General features: G+C 44.3%; 2 protein-coding genes across 6 annotated transcripts in view; one reads left to right on the top strand and one right to left on the bottom strand.

Moving 5' to 3' along the window:
• Positions 1-5,394, bottom strand: part of COPS2 (COP9 signalosome subunit 2) — a 45,636-nt gene extending 40,242 nt beyond the window's left edge. The window contains exon 1 of one of the 3 annotated variants that reach the window (XM_005304008.4): positions 4,783-5,394. In XM_005304008.4, coding sequence (XP_005304065.1) covers positions 4,783-4,836 — 54 coding nt within the window. In that variant the 5' untranslated portion in view covers positions 4,837-5,394. The remainder of the gene's footprint in view (positions 1-4,782) is intronic. The other 2 variants (XM_005304009.4, XM_065558164.1) reach the window with 2 other exon arrangements.
• Positions 5,395-15,367: 9,973 nt separating this feature from the next.
• GALK2 (galactokinase 2) overlaps positions 15,368-24,464 on the top strand; it is a 70,114-nt gene continuing 61,017 nt past the window's right edge. For 2 of the 3 annotated variants that reach the window (XM_005304004.5, XM_065558150.1), the window contains exons 1-2: positions 15,473-15,761; positions 20,682-20,770. In XM_005304004.5, coding sequence (XP_005304061.2) covers positions 15,709-15,761; positions 20,682-20,770 — 142 coding nt within the window. In that variant the 5' untranslated portion in view covers positions 15,473-15,708. Of the gene's footprint in view, positions 15,762-20,681; positions 20,771-24,464 lie in introns of all 3 variants that reach the window. The other variant, XM_005304003.5, reaches the window with a different exon arrangement.

Genomic DNA, 24,464 nt, shown 5'->3' with positions numbered 1-24,464 from the left:
TTGATGACATCTTCATCATCTGGACCCATGGGAAGGAGACCCTGGAAGAATTCCACCATGATTTCAACAGCTTCCACCCCACCATCAACCTCAGCCTGGACCAATCTACACGGGAGGTCCACTTCCTAGACACCACCGAACAAATAAGCAATGGCCACATTAACACCAGCCTATACCGAAAACCCACCGACCGCTACGCCTACCTTCATGACTCCAGCTTCCACCCCGGTCACACCACACGATCCATCGTCTACAGCCAAGCACTGAGGTACAATCGCATCTGCTCCAACCCCTCAGACAGAGACCAACACCTACAAGATCTTCACCAAGCATTCTCAAAACTACGATACCCAAACAAGGAAATAAAGAAACAAATCAACAGAGCCAGATGTGTACCCAGAAGCCTCCTGCTACAAGACAGGCCCAGAAGAGAAACCAACAGAACTCCACTGGCCATCACCTACAGTCCTCAGCTTAAACCTCTCCAACGCATCATCAGTAATCTACAACCCATCCTGGACAATGATCCCTCACTTTCACAGACCTTGGGAGGCAGGCCAGTCCTTGCCCACAGACAACCTGCCAACCTTAAGCATATTCTCACCAGCAACCACGCACCACACCATAACAATTCTAACTCAGGAACCAACCCATGCAACAAACCTCAATGCCAACTCTGCCCACATATCTACACCAGCAACACCATCACAGGACCTAACCAGATCAGCTACAACATCACCGGCTCATTCACCTGCACATCCACCAATGTTATATATGCCATCATATGCCAGCAATGCCCCTCTGCTATGTACATTGGCCAAACAGTCACTACGCAAGAGGATAAATGGACACAAGTCAGATATCAGGAATGGCAATATACAAAAACCTGTAGGAGAACACTTCAACCTCCCTGGCCACACAATAGCTGATGTAAAGGTAGCCATCTTACAGCAAAAAAACTTCAGGACCAGACTCCAAAGAGAAACTGCTGAGCTCCAGTTCATTTGCAAATTTGACACCATCAGATCAGGATTAAACAAAGACTGTGAATGGCTATCCAACTACAGAAGCAGTTTCTCCTCCCTTGGTATTCAGACCTAAACTGCTAGCAGAGCACCTCACCCTCCCTGATTGAACTAACCTCGTTATCTCCATACTGATTTATACCTGCCTCTGGAGATTTCCATTACTTGCATCTGAAGAAGTGAGGTTCTTACCCACGAAAGCTTATGCTCCCAATTACTTCTGTTAGTCTCTAAGGTGCCACAGGACCCTCTGTTGCTTTTTCTAGGAAAGTGCACACCATTTGGATACATCAGAGATTAGAGTTAGTGGAATCACATCTTTATACCCTATATAGGGTTAGGTCAAAATGTATTAAGGAGGGTGTAACTGTTCTATTTTTTATAAAGTCTGTTAAAACTGTTGGCACCTCAAACAAGTTACACTCACTTCACATTACTTCTTTGGCCTAGTAAACACTGATTTCACCACTCACTCAGGCCAGGTCTACACTATAAACTTACAACAGTATAACTACATCGCTCAGAGGTATGAAATATCCACAGCCCTGAGCGACGGTTACACTGACCTAACCCCCGCTTTAGACAGCACTATGCTGACAGGAGGGCTTCTCCCATCAAAATATCTACCACTACACCAATGGAAGAAGCTCTCCCATCAGCATAGTAGCATCTTCACTGAAGAGCTACACTGTTTTAGGCATAGACCTGTCCTCAGACTGACTGCTGTTGAGTCTTTCTCCCTTTCTGCCCTTCCAAAATACTCTCCATAGTTCAGAATTGCCCTTTTACTTCCAGTGCTGTGTTTGTCTGAATCTCTTATCATACTTCCACTCTTCAAGACCTCCTTCTACACATGCATCTGAAGAAGTGGGATTTTTACCCATGAAAGCTTATGCCCAAATAAATCTGTTAGTCTTTAAGGTGCCACCGGACTCCTTGTTGTTTTTGTGGATACAGACTAACACAGCTATCCCTCTGAAACCTTCTATACCAGTCTTTAATATGAGTTTGGGAACCACTGGCCTCATCCTCTTACCCCAGTTTAATTTCAACAGAGTTTCTCCTGTTTTACATCAACATGGTGGGAGAACCAAGTCCCATGTTTAGAAAAAATACATTTAACTAATTTCTAACATAGCCTACATCTATACAGTAGCTAGCAAAACTAGAACACATTTGAAAACATTGTTCTTGCATTCCATGACCTCATCCATGCTGATCAGCCCATGCATGCAAGAAATTAATTTAACTGGAATAATGCTTATATCTGTACTTGATTAAAACTCTGTCCTTCCACCTGTAAGCCAAAATTGCATCTAAAAACCTTTTTACTCTAATTCAATACTAACGTGTCCTGTGGTGCATTATATTCTAAAAAAAGAGAACTGTACTAACACAAACACTCCCAATAGTTAGTTAAAACAATATCTAGTTTCAGTGTGTTTTAAGTAGCCTTGGCAGAATTCATTTTTTTTGTAAATTTGATAAATAATATCAATGTTCATTTTAAAGCTTTTTAAACAAATTTTATTGACTCAAATTTTCACAGAATTATGAGGGAAATTATGGGGGACGTTAGACATTTATTTAATGACAGTAGACGTTGAGATTCAAAAAAGTAAACCTTTGTAAACTGTTAAAACATTGTCAACATCATGTCAAAATACATAAAGTAAATATCCTTAAATATACAAGTCATACCTGATTTTACTATTCACTCATTAGTCTATTTGTAACAAGCCTAATTCAGAAGATTAAATCACTGTATTTTTACTCTAATAAGTTCTCAAGCAGCATTTTTCTTATTTTGCCTATCTGTAAATTTCAATTATTATTGATGGAAATATTTTGTCAGTTTGTGCGTGCATGGCGATATCAACATGCATCAATAAAAACTGAATCCTTCCAAGCCTTGTTTTAAAGGAAAGGTCTGAGAAGGGGTGGTCAGTGACCTGATGTTGAAAATGTTCTTTTGAAAGTGAATATTTGTAGTCAGCCATGGGAATAAGAATTCAGAGAACTTCTTCCTGTGACTAACCAGGAAGCATACTGAAGCAAGAAACAGCAGTTATTTCTCCCAGCACATTGGCAGCCAATAAAGCATAAAATTCAGACTTAACGTAAGGTACAATTCAACTGCAGCCAGTGGAGTTGCACTGACTTATACCAGACCTACATTTGGGACACTGCACTTTAATACAACTTTCCAATTATTTTTTTAAAACTCTCAAAAACACAAGTTGTATATCTTTTGACACACATACAGAGTGATTTGGTATTTTATTCTGTAATATGGACAAAATATTTCAAATTAGAATCTGTTCTGATAAACTTGTTTATGAAAAATGGCTGCCACAAATTGACCCACAGGATCTTTTTGAATATTCTGATAAGTTCAATTTCCATTTTATAAATTATATAATTAAACTCAATTTCATTTAAAAACATGTTTCTAAAATAATTTGTTTTCATATTTAGGAGATAAGTGAAAGGCTAGAAAGACAACGTGTACATGTGAACCACTATCTCAATTAAAAATACATGCATAAGACTGGACTGGAATTTTTTTTCTAAATTTTAGATGTCAACCATGCACATATCCCAGATCACATGGAAAACTGATGAAAAGCAATATTGAACAAAAAAGTAAAATTTTAAGACCTTGCTCTAAATACTAAGGAATACTACAAGACTTACTACAGTACATAGAAATTCTTCTAACAAACTGAGATTTTAGGGTTTTATTTATAAAATTAAACAGTATATGAAATGCAATTCTAGTTTACACTAAGTGAAATACACATCCCAGAAAAATCTTTGGAATACAGAGTACTCAGCTCTTTAAAAAAAAAAAAAAAGCTCAGTGTTACCATTCTACCCAGAATTTAGAAAAGCAAAGGCACAGAAAACATTGAATTAAGATTGATTAGACAATGCAGCGAACGTATTTTTGGTCCAAAACTGAGTCTTCCCTCTTAGAAATGTTTTTATTCCTCACATTTGCTTTTAACACTTTCAAAAATATCACTATGAAGCCAGATAGCCTTACTAAACACAAATTGCCCCAGACAAATCAATTCCTATTTTTAAATAAAAATATTTTATTGTCCAGCTGAGAACATAAGGACAAACAGAACCAAACACTGTTAACAAAACCACACAAATTATAAAAGCAAATCCCAATTCTACCTCGACAGCAAGGAAGTTAAAAACAGTGGTATATTACACCTGAAGTGGTGTGTAGCAGGCAGATCTGTCTCCCAGCTCCTCCTGCTATTCCCCCCCACCCACCTCCTGCCTTAGTCTGATCCTAGAACATGATTACAAACCTCCCCCCAAAACCTCCTCCCAACCCAGGGGTAATGTATCCCTTTACTTCGCGTGAGCCACTTTGCTGGGCTACAGTAAGAGAATTACAACCTCCTGCCCTAACCCTGACCCCCTAGCTGAACTGAACAGGGGCCCAGACTTGTTGGGCCTGAAGGGGCAATTCTGGGGCCTAACTAAGTTCCTAGGGCTCAAGTGGCCTGTTTCTCACGGGGGGAGGAGGCATAAACACTGGTGAGGCCTGGTCCAAAATCAACGCCAGCCCACCCCCAAGCCATTTTCTGCCTCCCCTGGCCCCCAAAGGGAATGGGGAGCCAAACTCGTCCTGTCACTGCCTCCTGAGAAGGCAGCTTCTCAGAGGGGCTGAGGCAGAGAGACGCACAGAGGGGCCCCCCGCGCCAGAGAACCCCATCGCCCCCCCAGACCTTACCAGATCATAGTCCTCTTCATCATCGCACATGAAATCATCCTCCATGTCAGACATCTTGGCCGGAGGACGGGCGGGGGGAGGGGAAGGAGGGGGCAGGGGGAGGGACGCGAGACCGGAGCCAGCCCCCTTCTCCCACAAGCCTCCGCGGCTTCTGCCCAATGTGACTCCGCTCAGCTAGGAACCGAAATTTCGTTCTCCCCCGCTAGCCCCGCCCCTGGAGACACGGAGCCGAATAGCGGGTGCACCGCGCTTCAGTCCCGAGAGTGGCTGCCGGGCCCTTAGCAACCGGCTGCCGGGCCCTTAGCAACCGGGCAGGGCAGCGAGTTGGGCCTGGTCTTTCTTGGCGCCGCTCCCCTTCCCCCGCGCCGGAAATCCCAAGGGCCCGCAGGGACAGCCTCGCTTCCCCACTAAAAAGCTGTAGGGCCCATGGGGCAGCAGCACTATCCCCCCGCACGCACTAAAGCAGTGGGGTACTAGGCCCTTAAGGGCAGCCTCGCTTCTCCCGTAGATCGGTAGGGCCCATAGGGGCAGCACTCTCCCCCAGTGCAATCAGGAGGAGCCTTAAGAAGAGGACTGCCCCCCTCCATGTACATCAGTGGAGCCCGTAAAGACACTATTTCTCCCCCTGTTGCGTCACTGGATCACATCATTGGGGCCCCTCTTGGGGAGCACCATTTCTCCAGAGACATGAACGGGGCCTTGCAACAGGACTGTGCCAAATGTGCATGAATGTAGGACCATGAAACGCAGAAAAACTTGTTCTGGGGTTGGTTGTACTAGTTCTACATCAATATGTCATTGATTTTACTCCAGTTGCTCCTAATTTACATTGGGGTGAGAGCAGAATGAGACCCAGAGTTCCCATGCTCTAAACTACCTGCTATACACTGATGAGGCAAATCAACTACCCCAGACTGGGGATTCAAACTACTGCCCTGTTCAAAATATCTGAAAATAATAATAATGCAAAATGCCTTATGTATATTAATGGATTAATCAATAGTAAGAGGTTAATTCCTGTTCTTTTATTTTGTTTGCTTCTTATAGAATCATTGAACTGGAAAGAACATTGAGAGGTCATCTAGTCCTATCCCCTGCACTCAAGGCAGGACTAAGTATTATCTAGACCATCCCTGACAGGTGTTTGTCCAACCTTCTCTTAAAAATCCCCAATGATGGAGATTCCACAACCTCCCTAGGCAATTTATTCCAGTGCTTAACCACTCTGACAGGAAGTTTTTCCTAATATCCAACCTAAACCACCCTTGCTACAATTTAAGCCCATTGCTTCTTGTCCTATCCTCAGAGGTTAAGAAGAACAATTTTTCTCCCTCCTCCTTGTAACAAACTTTTATGTACTTGAAAACTGTTCTCATGTCCCTGCTCAGTCTTCTCTTCTCCAGACTAAACAAACCCAATTTTTTCAAGCTTCTCTCATAGGTAATGTTTTCTAGACCTTTCATCATTTTTGTTGCTCTTCTCTGGACTTTCTCCAATTTGTCTACATCTTTCCTGAAATGTGGCACCCAGAACCGGACACAATACTCCAGTTGAGGCCTAATCAGCGCAGAGTAGAATGGAAGAATTACTTCTCGTGTCTTGCTTACAATACGCCTGCTTATACATCCCAGAATGACGTTTGCTTTTTTTGCAACAGCGTTACACTGACCCCCAGATCCCTTTCTGCAGTACTTCCTAGGCAGTCATTTCCCATTTTGGATGTGTGCAACTGATTGTTCCTTCCTAAGTGGAGTACTTTGCATTTATCCTTATTGAATTTTATCCTATTTACTTCAGACCATTTCTCCACTTTGTCCAGATCATTTTTAATTGTAATCCTATCCTCCAAAGCACTTGCAACCCCTCCCAGCCTGGTATTGTTCACAAACTTTATAAGTGTACTCTCTATGCCATTATCTAAATCATTGATTAAGATATTGAACAGAACTGGACCCAGAACCGATCCCTGCGGGACCCCACTCATTATGCCCTTCCGGCATGACTGTGAACCACTGATAACTACTCCCTGGGAACGATTTTTCAACCAGTTATGCACCCACTTTATAGTAGCTCCATCTAGGTTGTATTTCCCTAGTTTGTTTATGAGAAGGTCATGCGAGACAGTATCAAAAGCCTTACTAAAGTCAAGATATACCACATCTACCGCTTCCCCACATCCACAAGGCTCGTTCCCCTGTCAAAGAAAGCTATTAGGTTGGTTGGACACGATTTGTTCTTGACAAATCCATGCTGACTTTATTTATCACCTTATTATCATCTAGGGCAGTGGCTCCCAAACTTGTTCCACTGCTTGTTTAGAGAAAGCCCCTGGCAGGCCGGGCCAGTTTGTTTATCTGCCGCGTCCGTAGGTTCGGCCAATCGCAGCTCCCAGTGGCCGTGGTTTGCTGCTCCAGGCCAATGGAGCTGCTGGAAGCGGTGGCCAGTATGTCCCTCAGCCCATGCCGCTTCCAGCAGCTCCCATTGGCCTGGAGCGGTGAACCGCGGCCACTGGGAGCCGCGATTGGCCGAACCTGCGGACGCGGCAAGTAAACAAACCGTCCCAGCCTGCCAGGGGACTTTCCCTAAACAAGCAGTGGAACAAGTTTGGGAACCAGTGTTCTAGGTGTTTGCAAATTGATTGCTTAATTATTTGCTCCATTTTCTTTCCGGATACAGAAATTAAACGGACTGGTCTGTAATTCCATGAGTTGTCCTTATTTCCCTTTTTATAGGTGGGCACTATATTTGCCCTTTTCCAGTCTTCTGGAATGTCTCCCGTCTTCCATGACTTTCCAAAGATAATTGCTAATGGCTCAGATATCTCCTCAGTCAGCTCTTTGAGTATTCTAGGATGCATTTCATCAGGCCCTGGTGATTTGAAGACATCTAACTTGTCTAAGGTTATGTCTGCACTACCACGGTAAGTTGACCTACGCTATGCAACTCCAGCTACGTGAATAACATAGCTGGAGTCGACGTACCTTAAGTCGAGTTACCGCGGGGTCTACACCGCGGGGGGTCGATGAGAGAAAATCTCCCGTCGACTTACCTTACTCTTCTCGTTAGGGGTAGAGTACAGGGGTAGACTCGAGAGTGATCTGCAGTCAATTTGGTGGGTCTTTACTAGACCCGTTAAATCGACCGCCGGTGGATCGATCTCAACATGTCGATCCCTGACGTAGTGTAGACCTGCCCTAAGTAATTTTTGACTTGTTATTTCCCTATTTTAGACTCTGATCCTACCTCATTTTCGCTGGCATTCACTATGTTAGACGTCCACTCGCCACCAACCTTCTTGGTGAAAACTGAAACAAAGTCATTAAGCACCTCTGCTATTTCCACATTTTCTGTTATTGTCTTTCCCCCTTCATTCTGTCCTTGGTCTTCCTCTTGCTTCTAATGTATTTGTAGAATGTTTTGTGTTCTTGTTTCCTTTTATGTCCCTAGCTAGTTTGATCTCGTTTTGTGCCTTGGCTTTTCTAATTTTGTCCCTATGTACTTGTGTTATTTGTTTATATTCATCCTTTGTAATTTGACTGAGTTTCCACTTTTTGTAGGACTCTTTTTTGAATTTTAGATCATTGAAGATCTCCTGGTTAAGTCAGGATGGTCTCTTGCCATACTTCCTATCTTTCCTACGCAGTGGGATAGTTTGCTCTTGTGCCCTTAATAACGTCTCTTTGAAAAACTGTGAACTGTCTTCAATTGTTTTTCCCCTTAGACTTGCTTCCCATGGGATTTTATCTACAAACTCCCTGAGTTTGCTAAAGTCTGCCTTCTTGAAATCCATTTTAGTACCCTTCCTAGGCCCTGAGTTCTTTACACTTAATCTAAGCAAAGAATATTTCAGTAAAAGTTTTAAAAATCTATAACTCTTGAACCTTCTAAAGGTCAAGAAAACTGGGCCCTTCAAAAATTAACTTATTCATCAGGCTAGTTTGTTTAGGGGATTTATGTACCATCTAAGCATTCTCTGGGTGCAAGCTCAAAAAAGCAAGTTTGCACAAAATATATTAACCACTCAAGCTAATATGTATTTCCTTTATACAATGCCTTCCATCTGCTTCGGAAGGACCCTTGTGTGCAATATATGTATAACACCACTGATAGGGAGACTCATCTTGGATAGAGGGCACAAGGATGTCAATGCTAATATCAGATTTAAAAGTATGGGAGGAAATTCATGGCATTGGTATAAAATTAGGTTTATGTCAAATAAATCTCATTATGGTTTTGGTCTATCTTTTGATGTTTTTCACTTTTAGTGGTAGTTGATTCCTTCATCCCCTCCACTTGAAAATTCAGCTAGAACCACACACAAAAACATGTGTATTATCCCTCCTTTCCCCTGGATAGCTCTTGGAGGAGTTCTTATTTTTCTTCTTCTTCCTGTCACCCTCTCTAGGCCTCTGCTGCAACTGCCCTCCTCCTGCATAATGCTTTCTTCTACTGACCAGGAAAGCAGACATTCTGCTAGTGCCTTTTCTGCCCCCCTCCACACTATATTCTAAAAGCTAACTTATCGTCCTTTATTGTTATTTGTTTTAATGACAAGAGTGTACTAGATGATTCCTGGAGTGGTAGATCCAGGCAGCACCCTCCAATTCCCATCAGGACAGATAGTTTGAAAACAGCAACTGCTTCCACGTAGCCACCAAGCAATACCAGCAGCCTTGCCATCTAGAATCTATTTCCTCTTTGCGTGAATCAAGAGGAGGGAATAGACCTCAAAATGTATTTGACAAGTTGTAGTACAAAGTCAAACAAAGCACTAAATCACACATTTGTATCACAGTGTAAAGTGTATGATTTTTTGAAAGATTATTGCTGAAATACAGGTTAATATATTGACTTAATATAAGGTGAAGAACATTAGGAAGCATACAAAGGCTGTCCTTTAAAATAAAAGACAAATACCATGCTAATGCATAATAGTGAGAAGAAGGGAAATTGCTTGATATGCCTGTATTGTGTATTTCATTATAATAACCCCATTCCCTTTTATATATGCTCTTCTTTACATAATTACACCTCTTGACCAACAGATCTGTAGTCATATTTCCATATGTTCCAAATCTCATATGTCCAGGGCCTATTGTTCTGGAATTTTTTCTCCCTTAGCTTATACAAAAGGACTTGTGGCATAATTGATAATTATGTTATTTCAGTTGGTATGTGGTCCTTGGTTTTGTGTTGCTTGTAGGGTGTTTTAAGAATCTGTTCCTGCTCTTGAATTTAATCTGGGATGTTGCCGGCTTATTTTGATTTATGATTTAGCTCATTCTTGATAATGTGCCCATGCCTTCAAGCATGGATGCCTAGAAATTAAAGGTTAATAGTATTATAATGTGCTGACTGGTGTATGTAGATTATTGACCTCTATTTGACAAACTCAGAACTGCACAATGGTATTCATAGATCCTGATATTTCTAGTTATACTTTTGCTCAAATGCTAGAGATCTGAGTCCACTTGGAGAATGTGGCCTTGAATTCTCTCCTTCTGCAACCAGGTAATTCCCAGATGGCCATGGATTTGGTTTGGTACATATGATCTGCTGGTTACTTCCTGCTTTTTCCCAGCAAGCAGGATTGTCGTTAGATTTATGTTTTGTGCAATATTAGGCAACAGCTTTTCTGTTACTTCACAGATAAAATCTCTTTGATTTGGACATAGCTATCTGCATGGAAGGACACAAAGCACTCTTATGAAGACAAATGTAGGGTTTTGTCTGTTGGACTTTCAGAAACAGCCACTTACTTAGGTTCTTAAGTTTCTGGCAGCTCTTCAGGCCACCACCTTTTCATTGTACATGTCCTTCCTGGCTAGGGTTACCATATTTAGCAAATAAAAAAAGAGGACCCTCCACGGGCCCTGGCCCTGCCCATTTCCCCACCCCAGCCACGCCCCTTCCCCGCCCAACCCCACCCTAACTCCGCCCCCTCCTCCCTCCCACTCCCAGCCACGTGAAAAGGGCTGCCCAAGCGCTACCGGCTTCACGGTTTGCCGGGCAGCCCCCAGACCCTGCGCCCCCGGCCGGTGCTTCCCCAGCGCAGCTGGAGTCTGGGAGGGGAAGCGCCCAGCCGGGGGCGCAGGGTCTGGAGGCTGCCCGGCAAACCGTGAAGCCGGTAACGCTCGGGCTTCGGGCAGCCCCCTTGCCTCCGGACCCTGCGCCCCCAGCCGGGCACTTCCCCTCCCGGGCTCCGGCGGCGCAGGGTCCGGAGGCATGGGAGCTGCCCAAAGCCCGTAGCGCTCGGATCTTAAACAGAGCCGAAGAGTCAGGGGAGGAGCAGAGCCGCCGCGGCCGGAGCCTCTGCTCCTCCCCTGATTCTTCGGCTCTGTTTAAGAGCCGAGCTGCCCGAGCGCTACCGGCTTCGGGCAGCTCCCATGCCTCTGGACCCTGTGCTGCCGGAGCCCGGGAGGGGAAGTGCCCGGCCGGCAGCTGGGGTCCGGAGGCAAGGGGGCTGCCTGAAGCCCATAGCGCTCGGGCAGCTCGGCTCTTAAACAGAGCCGAAGAGTCCGGGGAGGAACAGAGCCGCCGAGGGAGGGGAAGTACCCGGCCGGCATTTTCCCAGACATGTTCGGCTTTTTGGCAATTCCCCCCGGACGGGGGTTTGATTGCCGAAAAGCCGGACATGTCCGGGAAAAACCGGACGTATGGTAACCCTATTCCTGGCTAGTTAAGGCCCAAGCTGCTGCTGAGGCTAAGAGAACTTTTCTCCATCTGCACATGATATAAAGAGTGAGATCTTTTCGTTTGGATGTCGATCTTGCTACACTTATCCATATCTTTTGTCTGTTGAGACTAGATTACTGTAATGCACTCTGCTTGAGGCTACAGCTTAAACCACTTAAGTCAGTTCAGAATATGACTATCCACTTATTAAGATCATAATGAGAGCTCATAAAACCAGTGCTCTGTAAACTGCACTGTCTCCTTCTAGGTTGAATTCAATATGTTTATCTTGACCTTTAAAGCCTTAAATGATTTGGGATCAGGCTACTTGAGAGTGTGGTTCTTCTTATGCAATATTGCAACAACTGATAATGCAAGATTGACCTTGAAAAAAACCTGACTCACATAAATCCAATCCTGGAGATTTATGACCTCTTCGTGAGTGCACTGTGCAATACCTCCAGGTATATACCTTGAGGATGTAGAACTGAGCACATACCAGGGTTTACTCCTGTGCTAATAGCCAGATATAAAAAATACCAACAAATGTTCCAAATAGATCCTTTCTTGGAAAACACTATCACAGCAGGGACAGCCCTAACTAACAAGCTTCAAGAAGAAAGGCAACAGAAATGGAAAGAATTGATTGAAGGAACACTAGCAGGAAGCATGGTTGGCCATTCGCAAGTTGAATAATGATCCAAAGAAAGTAGAGCAACACCACAACATCACAGCCAATCTGGTGGCACACCAGCTTCTGTTCAATGGGAAAGCTCTGAACAAGCAGCCTAAATATTAGTTATACAGCAAACTGATCTGGAAGAAGATCATTTCACCACACCATACACAATAGATGAACTCAATGCCAGAAAAAGTCACTTGAAGAACGGCAAAGCAGTTGGACTCAAAGACATATGCGTGGAGCAGATTAAGCATTTTGGTACTGCAACCAAGTTATGGGTATTATGCCTCTGAATTAGAATACCTAAATTATGGTGACGAGCCCATGTAATAGCTCTATTGAAGCCAGGGAAGGATGCCTCTGACCCAAAGAACTTGTGGCCAATATCACTTCTATGCCTAGAGCCCTGCAAATCCACGGATATCTGCATTTGCGGATATCCGCAGACCATTTTTGAGAATTGCTCATTGGATGCAGACACAAATTTTGTATCCGCGCAGGCCTCTGTCTATGCCACCTCTATAAACTTTACCAACACCTCATTCTCAATCTCTTCTCACTTCAGATTGAACAGCATCTAATATCTGAACAAGCTGGATTTAGATCAGGAAAGTCCTGCACTGGCCAAATATTAAATATTAACCAGCATATAGAAAATGGATTTGAGAAAGGGATGATAACAGGCACTGTGTTCGTAGACCTATCAGCGGCATATGATACAGTCAACCACCAAAACTTGCTTGCCAAAGTCTACGATATGACACGACTACCACCAAGTGCAGCTTGTCCGATCTCTTCTGGAGAACAGACATGTTTACGTAGAACTGTGCAAGAAATGGAGCCACTGGAGATGACAACGAAATGGCCTGTCACAGGGCAGTGTGTTAGCACCAATCCTGACCAGTGACCAGCCCATACAGAGCAATACAAGGAGCTTTATATATGCCATGGTCTATGCATCATGTCACAGAAGATGGACTTTGCTACTGTCAAGAATAGAATGATGTGTACTGAGCAACCTCCCAACTTATTACAATAAACACCAGCTTTGTGCTAACCCAGCCAAGACACAGGTGATGGCCTTTCACCTACGCCATCGAGAAGCCAAGCGGAAACTAAATATCATCTGGGATGGAATCCCACTGGCTAATCACCTGAACCCTGTCTACCTGGAGATGACATTGGACCGGATACTTGCCTTAAAAGCACATGTAAAGAAGACGAAAGGAAAAGTTAGTGCCCGTAACAACATCCTCCGAAAGTTGGTCACCTCAAAGTGTGGAGACAATCCAGCTACTTTGGGAACCACTCCAATCGCTTTGTGCTATTCCATAGCAGAGTATGCATGCCCAGTGTGGGAACGATCCATCCATGCTAAGAAATTAGACCCTGTTCTAAACTACAGTTGTTGTGGAATAGCACGATGTCTAAAGCCAACACCAAAGGATAGCCTCTACTTACTAGCTGGCATTGCGCCACCCGATACCAGGAGGACAGTAGCAAGCCAAAGGGAAAGATCGTGGCAGATGGAAGATCCAAGGCATCCATTATATGGTCACACAGGAGTAATCAAACACCTTAAATTGCGAAAGAGTTTTATAACCACTGTTGTGCCTTTGGATACAACAACTGCAAGGCACAATTGATATTATGGAATGAAAGACTATGCGAGTTGGATGCACTGAAATAGATCTGGAATCCCAGGAGGTCCTTCCTGGAGGGGCAGATACAGACTGGTCAACATGGTCATGCCTGAACCGCCTGTGCACGCAAACTGGCAGATCAACTACTAATACGATCAAATGGGGCTACTCTAATGGCACGAATATGTGAATATGGTGAAATGCAAACTATGAAGCACCTGCTCGTTTGCCGACTCTTTGGGATGACCTGTACAAAGGAGGACCTTGCTGCAGTGATGGAAAGAGCCATTGCTTGTGCACAGTCAGGGCCGGCTCCAGGGTTTTGGCCGCCCCAAGCAGCCAAAACAAAACAAAACAAAAAAAAGCCGCAATCACAATCGCGATCTGCGGCGGCAATTCGGCGGGAGGACCTTCGCTCCCAGGCGGAGTGAAGGCCCATCCGCCGAATTGCCGCCGAATACCTGGACGTGCCGCCCCTCTCCAGAGCGGCCGCCCCAAGCACCTGCTTGAGAAGCTGGTGCCTGGAGCCGGCCCTGTGCACAGTTCTGTAAAAACATCTAGTTTGTGACAAGGACACGAGATGAAGCCGAAGTGCAACATTGGAATTCACTTACTCTGTTGGTCTGCCAGAGCCCAGGTTTGTCAACCTTCTGAGCAAACTGGAAGGCCCTCATGCCTTCTGCACAGTTGGAGTAGGGGTGGAATGAGGATTCGATAGTTTATGGATGACTGATGTGAAGAGTGGATTGTTGTTATTCACCAGAGGAGTTAGTCCACAGCAGGGGTAGGCAACCTATGGCACGCGTGCCGAGGACGGCACGTGAGCTGATTTTCAGTGGCACTCACACTACCCGGGTCCTGGCCACCGGTCCGGGGGGCTCTGCATTTTAATTTAATTTTAAATGAAGCTTCTTAAACATTTAAAAAACCTTATTTACTTTACATACAACAATAGTTTAGTTATATATTATAGACTTATATAAAGAGACCTTCTAAAAACGTTAAAATGTATTACTGGCCCGCGAAACCTTAAATCAGAGTGAATAAATGAAGACTCGGCACACCACTTCTGAAAGGTTGCCGAACCCTGGTCCACACTGTAGAAATTTGAATGACACTATACAATACTATCTATGTTAGGGCACTTATAGCCTTGTCGGATAGGTACCTTTTGGATTTTATGGATTGAAATAGTAGGATAAAATAACAAATAATAATAGCCATCAGCCTGTTGCTGAACAAATCAGTTACTCCAATGTGTGTGTGTGGGGGGGCAATCCAGCACACCATAGAAACACCCACACATAACACAAACCCTCAGAATAAAAAAACCAACGCCTTCAGGATAAGGCGTTTTGCTTCCTCCGTTAATGTTCATTTTGTGTTTTCACTGTATGGGTTTGTTGTGGGGGAGAGATCTGGGAGTGACCTTGTTCGTGGCTGTTGTTCAGAGAAGACATTGAGTCATGCTGCCCTTTTCTGCAATTACATTGTATGTTTTTAAGGCACAGAGCTGTCAGTCCTGGTTCGCTGGGAGAGAGATCGTCTCCTTGGGAATTGATTTGCTTTGTCTTTCACCGAGATCTTACACATCATTGGTGCAGACATTTAAAAAAAAAACCCTCCGCTCCTGTTGTCACATCAGCGTCAAACAACGTCCTGGCACAAAGCCAGACACACAGGTGGGGAGGAGCCGGTGCTCAGGCGCTCGTCCGAACCCTGCTGGATGTCTGGGCAGGGGCTTGCCCGGCACAAGCCCTGCCCAGAGCACCCGGACCTGGGCGGGGAGGAGGCAGGGCTCCCCCGCAGCCCGGAAGGAAGGGAGACGTTTCCTCGTCCCGTGATAGCAGCCTACGGTCCCGGCCCCAGGCAGCCCGCCGCTGCCTCTGCCTCTCTGCGGCCCCGCACAGTCCCGCGAGGCCGAGGATGGCCTCGGACGCCCCCGCCACCCTCCCAGTCCAGCTGGCGGAGCAGCCCAGGTGGGTGGGTGTATGGCCTTGGAGCCGGGCCCGTTCGGAGAGCAGGAGCCCGACCTGCGAGCTGGGCAAGGGGCTGCCGCATCCAGCGGCCCCGGCGCTAGCCGCTGCTGATGCTAGACACGGGCTGCAAAGCGGCTGCGTCTCCCCCGGGCTTTGGCGGGCAGTGGCCGGTGCTGAGGGCGCAGCAGCCGTCCCCAGTGCAGGCTGTGTCCGGTCTCTCGTCTGTCCCGCAGGGACGGCAAGTGCCGCTGAAGGGCGCCAGCTCCACGGCCCTGGACCCCGAAGCCTTTCATTTGTTCCCAGAAGGGTGGTCGGCCTCTAGGCATAGGTACTGGAACTAGGATGGGGGGGGGGTTGCTGCACCCCCTGGCTTGAAGTGGTTTCCATCATATACAGGGTTTACAGTTTGGTTCAATGGCTCTCAGCACCCCCACTATACAAATTGTTCCAGCACCACTGCCAGTAAGCACAAGCGGCCACTTGGGGAGCTACCCTGACTCTGATTGCCCTAACCAGCCCTTCCCCCAGAGTGGGAGGAAAGTCACCATTAGTGTGACCAGGCACCCTCAAACTGCTGCTAACCAGATGGAAAGGGAGACTTTGTGCAATCCATAATCTCTTTGGGAGACTCTGGCAGCAGAGCAACCGGGCCAGATCCCTCTTTCCCCTTCCTGATGGGGGAGTAGAGGGGGAGGAAACTCATAACCAGTTCAGGATTCCCACTCCCCTCTTCTGTTATGGCAGTGGGCTGGCAACCCAGTCCTTGATCTTTCTCTCCTTCCCCGCTCTAAGCTCCAACCCTGTCATCCCTAGGAATTCTGAACATTGTAAAGCCAACCCAAAAGGCAGTGAAAATTTACTCCACATCACCTTCCTTTCCAATATTCCTTAACAAAAGAGGGACCACCTCTCTCCATGCCCCTGGGTCTAAGGCCTGCTCTGTTTGGAAATGTTATAAGGAAAGCTAAATCTCATTGTGCAGCAGAAGAATGCATGAGCAAGTCCCGTAAACCTCTGTATTTATGTTAGCATTCAGAGAAGAGGTGTGTTCTAAACTGGACCTCCGCCAGTCAGAGCACACTGCATTTCACTTAATTTTAATTCACATATAAAGGCCATCGTTTTCAAATTTGCCTGTGCAAAGCTGAAGCAAATGGGAGTTGTCTTGCTCAGCAACTCTGAAAAATCAGATCTGATTTAGATACCTAAATGGAAGCACCTATGTTGCAACATTTTGGCCAAAGTTTACAAAGAGATGAGACTATTCTTGCTTACAAAACACATCTTGGGGTATGTCTGCTCTTAAAATGCTACTGCGGCACAGCTGCAGTGCTGTAGTGCTTCAGTGTAGACATTACCTATGCCGGCTGAAGGGAATCTCCCATTGGCATAGGTAATCCACCTCACTGAGAATTCTTCTGTCGACCTAGCGCTGTCTACACAGGGACTTAGGTAGGCTTAACTATGGTGCTCAAGGGGGTGGATTTTTCATATCCCTCACTGATGTAGATAAACCGACTTAATTTTCTAGTGTAGACCAGGCCTTTGAGAATAAATTAATCAGTATAACTCAATCCCAGTTACCTCTGTTTGTTCTTAGGCTATGTCTACACTGCACTTCCTTTGTTAAAACTTGTGTCACTCACAGGTGTGAAAAAAACACCCCTGAATGACAAAAGTGTTAACGATGAAAAGCGCCGGTGTGGACAGCGCTTTGTCAGTGGGAGACGCTCTCCCAAAGACAAAGCTACCATCCCTTGTTGGAGGTGGTTTTATTTTGTTGCCAGGAGAGCTCTCTCCTGGTGACAAAGAGCATCTACACTGCGTATCTTACGACGACGTGGTTGTAGCAGCACACCTGCTCCATTGTAAGATACACAGTGTAGGCATAGACTTAGACACCAACACCACTATAAAAATAGCTCTAAGCCAAAGAGACATTCTGGATACAGACACACAAGGAATACAAGCATCTCACATTAACATAATTTCTAGTATTCTGCCAGCAAACTTCCCCATGGACAATATTTGCAAGAGGCATTATCATGATTATGATCCAGAAAAGGGGTTGTGAAATGAGATGGCAAAATTGGCAGATGACAACAGAAAGATAGGCTAGTCAAGACAAGAGAAAAGTGTGAAGAAATTAAGAAATAGACGTGGGAAAATGAGAACATTTAGAGATCTAATAGGATAATATTTTTCTTCAAGGCATAAGCCAATCACCAACTGAAGAGGGATAGGAAGACTCGTTCCCTCTGGACACACTGTCTATCAGGAGGTTTCTTGCATATCCCTCCAAAGTATCAGGTACTGCCCACTTTCAAGACAGAATACTGGATTAGATTGACCACTGGTCTAATCTAGCAGGGCAATTCCTATGTTTTCATTTGTAAGCAATTAAAGTGCAGAAAGGTCTAATAAATAATTCACAACAGATGGCAGTATCTTGTACAGCAGTGCTTCTCAAAGTCAGGCCGCCGCTTGTTCAGGGAAAGCCCCTGGCGGTCCGGGCTGGTTTTTTTACCTTCCGCGTCTGCAGGTTCGGCCGATTGCGGCTCACACTGGCCGCGGTTCGCCACTCCCGGCCAATGGGGGCTGCGGGAAGCGGCACGGGCCGAGGGATATGCTGGCCATCCTTCCCACCGAGCCCATTGGCCTGGAGCGGCGAACCGCAGCCAGTGGGAGCCGCGATCGGCCGAACCTGTGGACGCAGCAGGTAAACAAACCGGCCCGGACCACCAGGGGCTTTCCCTGCACAAGCAGCGGACCGGCTTTGAGAAGCACTGCTTTACAGCTTTATGACTAGAGAATTCTTGATTTGCTAAAATATTTAGAATATGGATCAAGACAAGGGTACAAAGTTTACAAAGGGATACAAACTAAAGTTAATCTACTGTGAAGTGTCATAACATCTTTTTTTTCCATTGCTACTCCTGCTTGCTCTTTGCATTGACTAAGTTTGAAGCTTGAGTCTAGGGCTAAAGGTAGAAATCCTTCCAGAGCATGCTACAGCATTTGTTCTTAGGAGAGGGGCTACAAAATACATTGAATTGGCTAGGTGCCTGCGAGCCACCCATTTCCTTAGACACAGAAAGGTTTTTGAAGCAGTGTAATAGCCATTTCATGACATTTTTAAAGATGGTTTCTCCTTTCTCCTTCTTGACTTCTTGCACTTCAGCTTTTTTAATTTGCTGCTGCCATTAAAGAAAGTTAACAGGCTGATTTGTAACCAACATTGCTTCAAAGCTGTTTTGATGTGACTCACTATCATGTCAGTAATTACAGCTTCTTGTGCTGCACTAGGATAATGACTTAGCCCCATCTCATCCTTCATCCACCCACTCACTGTCCTTGGTGTGATACTCAGGGAATCACTTGTTTACAAACACAGAAAGTGAGCTAGCATTCTTCACAGTCTTATAAAACAGTGATTTTTCAAATCTTTATTTCCAATGAAACTTTCATGCTATTAGGTAAAATCAGAGGAAAATTTGAGAAAACCATTTGGGACAGTTGCTGGGACACTGTACAGAAGGTATTGGCTGTATAAGTCATGGGGGAAATATAGGCTGATGCTTAAGACATGGTATTTATAGTTTTTGCATGCATGTATTTGTACATAATTATATAAATTCAGAAATTGGTTTTATCATTTTGATTTTTGTCAATTTGACTCCAGACCTATCCCCAACTAAAAACCACAAATCCAGAGCAGTAGTATATCTACGGGCTCCACTCCTATGGAAGGGGTAGCATATGCAATTTTGGAAAAACAGCTGATTTGACTGTGGTTTAGCGCAACATGAAATTAAAGTTTGGCAGGGGGATTGTTGTGTGGTGTTTAGAGCAGAAGCTGAGGGTCAGGACTCCAGGGTTCTGTTCCTGCCTCTGCCACTCACTTGTTTGGTGATCATGGGCAAGCTGCTTAACATCTATTTGGCTCAGTTTTCTCACCTGTAAAATGGGAATAAATATACTTACCTCACGTAGGTGTTGGGAGATTTAATTAAAATTTTTTAAAATACTTGGAAATGCTCAGATGGAAGGTGCCATAGAAGTGCAAAATATTATTTAATCCAATATTTCTATGAAATAGTAACTTTCCTTTCTCCCCTTTCTATCATTTTCCTAATGTCTGATCTTCTTTGTGCCACAATAACTTCTTTCTAAAACTTGCTGGGAGACCAATACCTAAATTTTCAAAACTTGCTACTGATTCTGGATATTTCAGTTTTTGACAAATTTAAGACACATTAAAGTGCCCTGATTTTCAGAACGGCAGAGCACCTAGATTCTGAAAATCACCTTCCCTTTAGGGATTTTTAAGTTGGGTGTCCAAACATTGATGCACTAGTCACTTTTGAAAATGTAGGAATTATCACAGTGTCTGGAGTGGTTCATGACCATGAGTGCCAACCTCAGGGCAGACTGTCAAGAAGCAGGGAAGAGATCCCAAACTGGTTGTGTGTTCCATAATTAGATTTCACCAACCCAATAACAAGTGTAAACTCCTAAAACATTATAACAGTCTTACCACGGAGTCACAGACAGTCCCCTTCAGCATTCCAGTCTATCTTGCCACCCAGGCAAGCTGGACTTGGGCGTGGTCTACACTAGAGAGTTAGGTCAACGTAAGACAGTTGCGTAAGTGTCTACACTACAATGTCCTCCTAACGACTTAACGCACCTGCTATGCCACCTCCACAAGAGGCGTAGTACTTAGGTCAATGTAGTTGCTTACATCGCCTGTTGCTGCCTTTGACAACCCGAGTTGTTGGGTGTGCGTAGTGCTAGCAGAAGGAGGGTAATGTGATCAGCCAATTTCACAGGCACTAGCTTCTTCCAGGCCCCAGGGGTGCATGGATTTCCTGTGTTTTCCAATGTATTCCTTCTAAAGGATTCCAACCTGCCTTTCAGATTGCTGAAGCTGAAGAAGATGTTTATTTCTAAATTTGGATCGGCTCCCAAGTTTTATGCTCGTGCACCAGGGCGAGTCAACTTAATAGGTAAAAGGAGAATATTATTTTCTTTAAATTTATGGCAAGTTCCAAACCTAAATGACTGTGTTCTTTTTATTTTTGGTCAAGGGGTGCCTGTGCTTGACACGAAGTCATAAATGGGAAGGAGAAAATATTACTTCATTAGCTTTTAACTGCATCTTATTACAACCTGTAGTTCACATTAAGGTCACAATTCAGGACATCATCTTTATTCACGACATGCTTAATTTTATATTTTAAGTGCTATCTTGAATAGGGATGGACTTAAGGACATAAATGCTTTTCTGAATCAGTGCCTAAAAATGTCTTTCCTGGTCAAGTTTAGGACTCATTTCCCTGCCATGGTTTCTGCAGCTCAGTCTCAGACAGGTCTGGGATGCAGTTGTAGTTTGTAAGATGGTATCATGAAATCAACCCACATCTTTTCTCACCACCACAGTTCAAATCTTCAGACATGGTGATGCATCCTGGCACACAGTACTACATTTTGATGAGAGCTGGACATGTTCTGCCGTAGTTTCCCCTCCCTCATTCTATAGAAATTCCACACATTTGAGCCCATAGAGATTAGAATAGCAAGTTAGTCTGGAGAGTAAATATGGTTATTTCATACCCTATTTTTTAAATGTGGCTTCATTCTGGAGACACCCATTTTTATTTTATGATCATGCCCTGTCTAGAGTTCAGTTCTCTGTATAACGAGCCAGTCAGGCACCTTTCTCAGTGAAAGGGTTTTTGCTATAGATCATGGCAAATACAGTGCAATAGAGCTCTCAGAGGGCCAGGTGGTCTAGCGGGTAGTGCACCCAGTATCGCCCCTCAGTACGAAGGCTTTTCTGCCCAGTTCCTCACCTGAGGATGGGTTTAGCTTCCCCTCAGGTTGCAGTGTCCTTGCTCTTTTCTTATCAGAGGGGGAGTGAGAGTGGAATGTGGCTTATGCCTCATCTGCAGCAGGGTAGGGGACCTTGGGCCTTCTCACTGCACTGGCTTCCACCCAGAGCCCTATGAGATTCAACAGTGTCCAGCTCCATGGAGTTGGGTCACAGCTCCTCTCTGGGTCACCTTCTACCATCTGTCTCTCCTCCAAGGCGCCAATATAACATAACAAAAGAAAAGACAACTAAACCTTCAGTCCCAACTGGACTCAGCGTGCCGTTATTCCCCAGAGGGAGGCTTTTTCAGCACCCTTGTCCAGGAGCCTTCAGATTCTTCCTCCCCAGCCTCTCATTGACTGAGGTGCATTACTCCTTTTTAAGCTTCCTCTCCAGCTGGAGCATGCTTTGCAGGTCTGGAGGGACAGGGCTAGGTGAGGCCAGTATTGTCCTTTAACCCCTTTGGACCCAGTGTGGGGGTTGTACACCCATCACGTACACATTACAAATAGGGTGACCAGATGATAAGTCGAAAATATCGGGACCGCCGCGGGGGGGGGGGGAGGGGGCATCTTTTGAATTGTTACAGTTACCCGTCTGGGTCTTCAGTGGCAATTCGGCGGAGGGTCCTTTGGTCACTGACGGTCTTCAGCGGTATTTCAGCGGCGGGTAATAAACCTTCTCGCCAAAGAGAGAAGCACCCACCGCTGAAATACCGCCAAAGACCATCAGCGACCGAAGGACCCTCCGCCGAATTGCTGCCAAAGTCCCAGACGGGACAAAATATCGTGACAAATAGCGGTCTCTCTTCGGTCGGGACGTGGGACAGACTCCTCAAAATCGGGACAGTCCCGATTTTATCGGGATGTCTGGTCACCCCAATTACAAACATTAATTAGCCTGCTGTGCAGTCAATTAAAATTTACACCTTGATGTTCTATGAACATCTGTCATGTAATATAATTAAAGTGGAGAACAAATGTTGACTGAATATTATTCCTAAGAGAGAAGGTACTTGCTATGTCCATTTTCTTTATTTTGTATGTTATGAACAATTGTATTAATGATGATTAAATATTAGTATTTTCCTGGGAAAAGTCCAGATATGGTATGAAAAATGAATTCCTGCATAAGCCTTATGCCGTGAGTGATGAATCATTCAGATGAGCAGAAGTTGTCACGGGAAGGGGAATTATGTATTGCATTGATCTTTGTGGTATGCTAACCACAGGTGAAATGGAAATAATTTAACTTGCTTGTCTTGCTAATTTTACCAGTTACATATCAAGCACAAATAGTCTTCCTGCTCTAACTGCCAGATAACAGTCCATCTATCACCTTGTAGTTTTGTTAAAGAACATAAAGGTTTAAAAAGAAATGAAGGTTACAAAAAAACATTATAGAAATGTAAAGCTTGGATGCTCTATCAGTTGGGATTTTAACAATAAGAACTGTAAAGTGTATATTCTGAAATGATTGGCAGAAATTGTCTAGGACATGAAGCAATTCTGCACTCCTACACTAGCCATTAGAATCAAGGATGTTTCTTCTTCTGCTGCTGAGTCATAAATTCCAAAGCCTGAAGGGGCCTTTGTGATCATCCTGTCTGAACTTCTATATTATACAAGCCCTAGAACTTCCCCAAAATAAATCCTTAAATATAACTTTTAAAAAAGATCCAATCTTGATTTCAATATTGCCTGTGATAGAGAATTCACCATGACCCTTGGTAAATTATTCCAGTGGTTAATTACTCTCACTGTTAAAAATGTTCGCCTTATTTCCACTCCAAATGTGTCTAGCTTCAACTTCAGCCATTGGATCATGTTATACCTTTCTCTCTGCTAGATTGAAGAGCCCATTATTAACTATTTGTTCCCCATGTAAACAAGTCACCCCTTAACCTTCTCTTTGTTCAGCTAAATAGACTGAGCACCTTGAGTCGATCATTATAAGGCTGGTTTTCTAATCCTTTAAGCGTTCTCCTGGCTATTGTCTGAACCCTCTCCAATTGATGAACATCCTGCTTGAATTGTGGACATCAGAGCTGGTCACAATATTTCAGCAGCAGTTGCACCAGTGCCAGAGGTAAAATAACCTCTCTACTCTGACTTGAGAGTCCCCTGTTTATGCATCCCAAGATCGCATTAGTCCTTTTGGCCACAGCATCACACTGGGAGCTCATGTTCAAAAGATTATCCACCATGACCCTCAAATCTTTTTCAGAGTTACTGCTTTCCCCATCCTATAAGGATGGCATACTTCTTTGTTTCTAGATGTACACATTTACGTTTTGCTGAATTAAAATACATATTGTTTGCTTGTGCCAAGTTTACCAAGCAATCCAGATGACTCTGTATTAGTGACCTGTCCTTTTCATTATTTACCACTCCCCCAAGTTTTGTATAATTTTCAAACTTTATCAGTGATGATTTTATGTTTTTTCCTGGTCACTGATGAAAATATCAAATGGCACAGGGCCACGAACAGATTGCTGAAAGCCCCATTAGAAATACACCTACTTGACGATGTTTCTCCGTAGACAATTATATTTTGAGATCTACCATTTAGCCAAATTTTAATCCATTTAATGGTGTCATGTTAATTTTATATCATTCTACTTTTTTCCCCATCAAAAGGTCATGTAGTACAAATAAAACATCTTACAGAAGTCTATTATATTGTCTTTATCAAACAAACTTGTAATCTCCTCAAAAAAAGATACTAATTTAGTTCGACAGGATCTATTTTCCATAAACCCATGTTGATTGGCATTATTTATATTACCCTCCTTTAATTCTTTATTAACTGAGTCCTGTATCAGCCAC

This window comes from Chrysemys picta, chromosome 10, assembly GCF_011386835.1.
Source record: "Chrysemys picta bellii isolate R12L10 chromosome 10, ASM1138683v2, whole genome shotgun sequence".
NCBI classification, from domain to species: domain Eukaryota; kingdom Metazoa; phylum Chordata; order Testudines; family Emydidae; genus Chrysemys; species Chrysemys picta.
Note: the sequence above shows the minus strand (reverse complement) of the source record. Positions and strands in the feature narration are given on the sequence as shown.